The following is an 8,407-nucleotide window of genomic DNA, read 5'->3' on the forward strand; positions in this document are numbered from 1 at the left end:
GGGAGAGGGGGCCCAAACACGATTTCTACCAAGGGGGCCTGAGACAATATGCTGTTCAAGGGGCCCAGAAACCTTAGCGGTGCCCCTGATTTTAAACATATTTCACAACCTTAACAGTTCAGTAAACATTTTGTCCAATAAAACATTTGAATGTTGAATCATAAAATCCAATTACAGAATTTCAAAATAGATCAAATACATTTCTAATCGACTGCAAACGCACCAGGTGTTTTAGTATGCATCGGTGCCTGAGAGCCCATGAGTAGGAAGAATAACCTCCACAAACACAGCGTAGGTGTTTGGAGTCCCAAGGGAATACAGGACCTGACAACAGCCCGAGACATACAACCTGGACACATATCCACACTTCAAACTGGCCCCTTCCACTGCCTAGCGGCCCTACGATCTCTTGCTGCACTAAGAACACCTTGGTAACAGCAAATTGGCAAAGTGGCTCCTTCCACAACGCAGCCCTGCATTGGCTGTCCCACACTCTGTTGCTAGGGAACAGCTTATGCCTTGCTCGTGTTGCGGCCAATCAAACGACAAGAGTGAGTTCTAGGAAGGAGGGGGTTTATGTTTGTAGCCGCAGAGAGGCAAGCAATGCAGCAGACTTGTGTAAGACAGGTTAACATGAAACAGAAACACATCCGCACAATAGCTAGCCCCGTTTACGCTGTCAATGTTTTTAACAACATTTATGCGTTCCGGAGATATCTAAACAACTGATTAGCTTAGCACATGAGGAGGAAGAACAGGCCCTACACAGTGCACAGCTGGCTGACTCTACAATAAAACAACTGTGGAGAGCAAAATGTGTTTGCTCAACAGGAAGATGCGCTAAATGTGACTCTATGAGATACGCTTGTCCTAATTCATTGCGCAAAATCAGCGCTCACGGCGTCTTCTTAACACTACTGTGTCCGGTTCGCTTGTCACAGCCTAATTTCATGCATCACATGTGTCTTGCATGTGCAGCGCGCGTGTCCCTCTCCTCAATGGTTGTAAACATTGTCCAAGACACACTTACATGAGCCCATCAATTAAAAAGTGCGCTCGACAAACCCGGCTCTTTGCAAATACGTTGGTCCTTACGAGGGCTGGCACAATGCAGTACAGACTCTCATTTCCATTGAGATAATACCGTATCTCTGGTGAGCCGAGGGGAATGGAATAATCATGCGGCTTTCTTTAATCACGCACTGTAAAGTCCAAACGTGTTTTGCAGTGAATCTAGGACTTTAGTATGTTGACTGCTTACTACACTGTGGAGCAAATTCACATAACAGTTGCGCAATTTTAGCATGTCATACTTCAGCGCAAAGTCACTCAGCAGGTGCAAAACATGCTAGAATATCGGCATGGGTAGTTTAGTAATTGTCATCCTGTATCAGCGCAAACATGCCTCCTTTCTATGCAAATTAGGTTAATAGAGAGCAGTGTTTTCACACAAAGTGAGTACTATTTGCTTGCAGCACTTAATGTTAACTATTTGCAGTGCACCCACAACCAACTAAGATCGAGAAGAGCACTATAGCCAACTAATATCCAGACACACAGGGTAGTTGAGTACATTTTAGGCATTTGTTTTTGGCTGCTAGTTCAGAAGAGTACTGTAAAGCAATAAGCCTCAAGAAGCCGTGGTTTACAGTGAATTTCTAACGTTGGGACGTTGTTAGGCCCGGCGTGAAGCAGAGTGCCTAAAACCTCCTTGGCTGTTATAAATTCACTGTAAACCATGGCTTCACGGGGCTTGTTGCTTTGTGACCCACTATACACTATGTACTTATTCACTATGTACTCAACCATGTAGTGTATGAATTATATAAGGTTATTTTGTCATTCATAAACAGAGCCTGATAGCCCCTCCCCCTTCGCTACGTAATTAAAACTGCGACAGTTGAGTGCATGAAGTGTTCAACATTCCACACTTCGTTTTTGGGGGGTATTTGAAGTGCAGTAAAGTGTCATTTTTGGGGTACAATTTAAAGTTTTTCATTTTTAAATTTTCAGTGTGAACACACTACTCACACTATTTATACTATAAAACGTTATAGAATAGTGCATAAATATGTGATTTGGGACACACCTTAAGTGATCAGCTTGCCAAATGTTAGCTAACTTCAAATGCTAAACAAGTACACTAAGTGATTAGCTTGCCAAATGCTTACCTAGTACACCAAGTAATTATTTTGAAAAAAAGTACAAAAACATAAAAAATGAGAAATTATCTGTTTCTTTGGGCATTAATGATCATATCAAACTGGTGGTGGTTGAGGAGATTCCCCCCTTCTATGTAAAGTGCTTTGAGTGCCCAGAAAAGCGCTATATAAATGTAAGGAATTATTATTATTAATTATAATAATGTAGTTTAGTCGACATACATCATACAGCAATTTTGTAAGATTTCTAATCAGGCACTAAAATGAGTACCCTTTAAAAGGTTATTTTAGCCAATGAAATCGCTCGGGGTCATTCTTGTGGAATTACACCAGGCAGATTGTGTTCAAAACTGATTTTTGGGCATGTTTGCACTCTTACCTGATTTGCATAATTTATTTTAGTGAATCAAGTTCTAAAACAACATAGCATGCAAATAAGTGCTGTATATTTGTTTATACAAAACACACTGAATAAACAAATACTGACCTTTCTCCTTTTTCTTTCTCACTCAACAGGGCTCCAACTCTATTCTGGTAGTCATGGTGATTTTGCTCAACATTGGAGTCGCCATTTTGTTTGTCCATTTTTTTATTTAAACTCTGCATTGCCTATCAATTCCTCTTGTCCAGCTACACTATTATGAAATCAATACTAGTGTCATCACAACTGATCTGGTTCCGGCCCGTTTTTTAAACAAACGACCAGTGTACTTCTATTGAAGTTACAGCATGGACGGAGGAAGGCAACGACACAAAACTGGGCTCAGCAGTTCTGTCTGCTTTTCTGTCTCCAAAGAGCTCGTTTTGATTTCTTAATTTCTTTTTCTTTTCTTTTTTTATCTGAAATTGTTACAAGCATCCTTTTGAACTTCTAGTTTTATCCTATGTATTCATTCACTCATTAATGATGTTATAAATTGATATACTTGTTTCTCTTTTTTTATTTCATATTCCTTACTTGCCTTTTTCTTGACAGTGCTGGTGGCTTTTTTCGGTTTTCGTTTGGGTTGTGTTTGGGTGTTGGACTCATTTGAACTGTGGCTTTGGTGAGGGAGGGTGTGCAAGGTGGCGTAAGGGTGAAGGGCGACCGCCATCAACATCTTTTCGGGTGACGGCAGCGTTACACAGCTATGATGTCAACAGGTTCAAAGTGATGGGAAACGGCCCCTGTCTAACCCCACCCGCCTCCCTCGCGCACCTCTCCTAAGCATTGCTTATGTTTTTCCATGTCCTCGTTTTTTTTCACTCATTGGAATAACACGCCAAGTGCTCCTCTCATTTCCTGTACACCTCCATTTTCCTTCTTTGTGGTACGTAAACTACCAGCAGACTCCAGAATGTCATGGTGGGCCTGAAATGAGAATTAAAGACATTTCTTAATTATTAATTACAATGGACCTAAAACGAGTCTACAAAGCTTTTTGATGTCTAAACACCTTCGAATTTGCCTAAAAATGTTGCATATGTCGAAAAGAAGTCGGCTAAACAAGTACAACCAAAGTGGGTTAGTAAAAGTTCAAGTCTGGTAATCACAAAGACACAGCGCCACCAGCGTTTCAGCATCTGCAACATTTGTACTCTGGCGAATCTGACCTATATGCATTTGGAAAAATTCCCAGATCCAGAAGTTATACGATCTGAAAAGGCTTCATCATTAATCTTGCTCCAAATGAAACTTGGAATTTTTTTTTCAGCAGAATAAATCATAACACAGTTCGACTCATTTATCTTTTTATAAACAGGTCCTGGCTGCATGTAAGATTATACACTGTACATTCAACACGATGTAGCATGGGTTTGATCTTTGGAAGCACTTTTCTAAGTTTGAGCTTTTCTGCAGCATTATGTTATTTAAACTTTGTTTGAATGTTGTATTGGGCTAGCACATGACATTCTGTGAGGTCATCCTCATTACAGCGCCCCCTTACTCTCTTTGATGAAATCACCAGAACATGCGAGCACCTGCCGACCTCACCATGCACACCTGAAAGCCACATGCTGCGTGAGATGCTGGCGTTCCCGACCAGACATTCAAGAGACTGTTAACATTTTTTTTCCCAACTGCTGCTTTCAAAAAACAAATATTTATTGATAAAAGGAAAAAAAACACTTTTTTAGCTATTTGCAAGACGTCTGAAAAATGCCACCTGCCTTGTTTTTGTAAAAGTAAAAGAAAAAAAACAAAGTTGCATGCTAACGTATGTTTTAGTTTTGTATAGATAACCTTATCGGGAAAAAACGTACGGAAAAGTGTGCTAGTACGTTTTGGATGCAGCGTAAAAACTGCAAAATTTTATTTGGACTTGTTCAACACATTCTAATGCGAATATATAAGATATTGTACGAATTTGTGATTTTGTATGGATCTTACTTGTACGAAAACGTACCATTTGTAGGTAAAATTTCACCATGAGAACGCACCTCAAAGGAGCGTAACAATCCTACGAATGAGATCGTACAAATTCGCCACTAATTCGCCAACATACTTACAAACTGTTATATGAGTGTGTTGAAAACTGTTACTTTATTGGCCAACGCCATGATACATAGTGAAACAGGTCTGATCGGGTTTGCCAATGATGAACCCGTGGTCCGAGTGCTGGTCCTGGCATCCAGCGGCCTTTCCGCCCCAAAATCTGAGACGAAACGAAAACGAGTGAAACAAACAATCAAAGAGAGGTGTTTTGTTTATTTTTTTATAGCCAGCTAACAGAACGCAAAGATTGAGATGTTTTTATAGCATGTGTGTATGGGCTTGTACTTTCCCCCTTGAGTCTGTCCTCCTGGCAATGATTCATTCAGTTTGTGTACTCTCTCTCTATCCCTTTCTCGCCCACCTCCCTTCCTTCCACAAATTTCTCCCGTTTCTCTATCCAGCCGAAAAAAAGAAAACAAGACCAACAAAATGAAATGTACAAATGACAACTATGCTGATGTAAAGGAACGCAAGCTGGGGGCCCAAATGTATGGAGTCATACATTTGCTCAACTTGAGTCCCTGAGTTGGTCCGAGAAGTTTGCAAACTCGCTGACTGGCTCACTTTGATACCACAACGGCTGTATGTGACGGGGATGGTGGGATTCCAAAGGGTCTTTGAAGCAGGAAGTTGCTGCAGTTGACCCACACCGCCGGCTCTTGTACCGTTTGACCTGGATGTATCAGTCACCCTATGCGCCTATAGCATGCCCAAGCATGCCCAGTTCTTTTATCTCTCTCTTTCTCTTCCTCTATCATTCAGGTCTTTACTTTTCCTGGGGGTCTGTTTCTTTTTGAGTTATATGGAGAAAATAATGAAAGCGTTTGAAAGTAAGCTCTTGTGTTGTGGTTATTGAGTCTGTTTTTGTTTTTTTGCCTTTCTTTCTCCATATGTTCCAAAAGTAACAAGTTGTCACATTTCGATGCATTTACTATTGAAATGATGAAATTAAATGATGAAAATCATATTGTGGACCCCGACCCAACAAAAATAAAAAATAAAATAAAATCGCAAAATAAGGGGAAGTCATGTTTTACCCCAAAATAACGAATTAATAAATAAACTTAAAATAATAATTTTTTTATATATTTGTAAAAAGACAAGAAAACCTATTTTATGAGAATATTAATCCACCCTCCTCACACTTGCACATTCTCATTATTGTAATATATGTTTAATACTATGATGTGAAACAAAATTAAATTGTACACTGTTAGTAATACTATAGAGGGTAGTTCTATTATTTATTCATTTTATTTTTTCTGAAAAATATAAAATTACTACGGTAACAAACCAACATAAAAAAAAATCATTACAAAAAAACAAGTAAAACATTCAGATGCATTATGGAAATAAGAATTTGTTGGTGGTGGGGGAGGGGTGTACTTAGAAACAATGCAAAAAACAATAATAATAATGGTTCTAAAATAGCCACAAAATATTTCTTTTTTTATGATATTTTAACTGTAAACCATTTCTAACATTTGATTCTGTTTGTACAACCTTTATTTTGATTTTAATAGAACAAGTCATTGTATTAAAGTATTTTTACAGTAATAAAGTAAAATAAATACTGTAATACAGTACAGTATTTATAATGGACTATAATACTATAATAGATGCATTATAGTAATGACAATTTTACATGAAAATAAAAGTAATAGTCCTTTATTTTCTTTCAAAATATAGGCTAATTCTTATTTTTTCCTTTTGATTTTGGGGTAAAATACGGCCGGTTTTCCACTCCTTGTATTTAATTAAGTTTGAGTGAAAGTGATAGAAGATTCTCTGTGCAGAAGATTGCAAATGAAAACAGACAAACAGGTGATGCATGAGATTTCCCCAGTGAGAGTGTGCCATCACTAGAGCAACCTTCATATAGAATTGTTCTCAATCATGCCAGAGGTGTGGCCAAAAAATATGGGTGTGGCCTCTCTCACTGCACACATCACACATATAAGGATTATCTTATTTTGAAGAAAAAAACATCACTGTCAGGACGTCCTCCACAAACCTGTCGAAAATTGAAATTAATCTTCTTGATGGATTGAGAGTAAAAAAAAATTGAAATGCATTGAAAATATGAAATACAGTCTGCAAGGGCACAAGGCCAATTCATTTCATCTTCAAAGTCTCTCTCATGTCCTTGTTTTGTCTCTTTCTCTCACTTTCATCCTTGTCCTCTCCTGTAGAAACTAACCCCACATGTCATCTCTCCTCTTCTCACATCACTGAAGCATGAGGTGGAATGCTTACAAATAAGCATAAAAATCCACCCCATAACTGACTCGAGAAGATTTGCACCGGATTCACAGAGACACCTGTGCAAAACCTCTCAATCTTAAAGGAATAGTTTGCCTGAAATGAAGATCTGTCATTATTTACTCACCTTCATGTCACTCAGTCCAAACATATGACTTTCATTCATCTGTGGAACACACTCACAAAATGGGAACTTGGTCTGTCAAACGCCAAAAATACTCCATAACAGTATCGTGAAAGTGGTCCACACATTAATTTGCTATAGTACAAGAACCAAACTAAAATATATGTTGCGCTTGCATCTTAAGACTTCTGATGTGTCTCGGCAAAAACACACTACTTTACTTAAGTTAAAGGTGACATATCATGAAAATCTGACTTTTCCAGGTTTCAAGTGCTATAATCAGGTCCCCTGTGCATCTACCAATCAAAGAAACGTGAAAAAGAATAATCCAGTAATTTTGTTTTGATAAGCCTTTTTCTGCAAGCATCTGAAAAAATGAGCGCGTCTGATTTAGCTCCCCTAGTGACGTTGCAAAGGGATCTCATTATAATATTACCACCCCTTAATCTGTAAGTTTACACCCACGGCGCCGTCTTTTTGATTTCGCAAGCGACAACGGTGTACCAGTTCTAATGCCATGGCGAAAGTTTGAGCAAAACATGCTAACTGTTCTGTCTTTGGCTGCACAGACGAGCACAGAACACTTTAGAGTCCCAACCTCAGAGGAGACAAGAGAGCAGTGGATTTATTGATTTATTTACTGTATATTGCTGCTGCCACACAGATCTAAAATAAACATGCGATATATTTTCCAGGTGTTTACCTTCACAGACATAACCGACTGTTTTTGTAACTCGTGTGTTTTTAACGGAAACTTGTGTGTGAATGAAAACTTAGTTAAGTACTTAGTACTCACATGACGTGTGACAGCCGCTTTCTGTCCGTGTGCTTCGGATGTGTGCTCTCAGAAAACCGTATATCAGAAGTTTAAACTCATATGGTTTAAAACGCATGATTTCAACGTGATAAACATGATAATCAGAACCAAAACAGATGTTTTTTTAGCAGGTCCGAGATGTAATGGCGCAGCTCTATTCTGGAAAAGAGGGCAGGGAGCAGCAGCTCATTTGCATTTAAAGAGACAGGCACGAAAAACAGCGTTTCCACTCAAAATAGGCATTTTCAAAATGATATAATAAATGGATCTTTGGGGTATTTTGAGCTGAAACTTTACAGACACATTCTGGGGACACCAGAGACTTATATTACATATTGTAAAAAGGGGCATAATATGTCTCCTTTAAAGCAAGTTAACTTTTAAAAAAACGGTCTTGAGGCCTTGCGTTTTTCCCCATTCCACTGCCCATGTCTTGAATTTTTCATAGAAAAAAATGTGTTCTGTGTGAATGGCCCCCCCTTTTATTTTTGTTAAAACTATTCCTTTAAAGCTATAAATATATGAAAATAATTACAAGCTACCAATAAATCATAAGCACACTAGAA

The 8,407-nt window shown here is 38.6% G+C and overlaps 1 protein-coding gene across 1 annotated transcript in view; it reads left to right on the forward strand.

Moving 5' to 3' along the window:
- LOC107654149 (junctophilin-3-like) overlaps positions 1-3,844 on the forward strand; it is a 30,176-nt gene extending 26,332 nt beyond the window's left edge. Inside the window, exon 5 of the mRNA XM_016441094.1 lies at positions 2,679-3,844. Within this exon, the coding sequence (XP_016296580.1) occupies positions 2,679-2,759 (81 nt within the window). The 3' untranslated portion in view covers positions 2,760-3,844. The remainder of the gene's footprint in view (positions 1-2,678) is intronic.
- Positions 3,845-8,407: the final 4,563 nt, after the last annotated feature.

This window comes from Sinocyclocheilus anshuiensis, unplaced genomic scaffold (assembly GCF_001515605.1).
Source record: "Sinocyclocheilus anshuiensis isolate Anshui unplaced genomic scaffold, SAMN03320099.WGS_v1.1 scaffold115, whole genome shotgun sequence".
Classification (NCBI taxonomy): Eukaryota; Metazoa; Chordata; class Actinopteri; order Cypriniformes; family Cyprinidae; genus Sinocyclocheilus; species Sinocyclocheilus anshuiensis.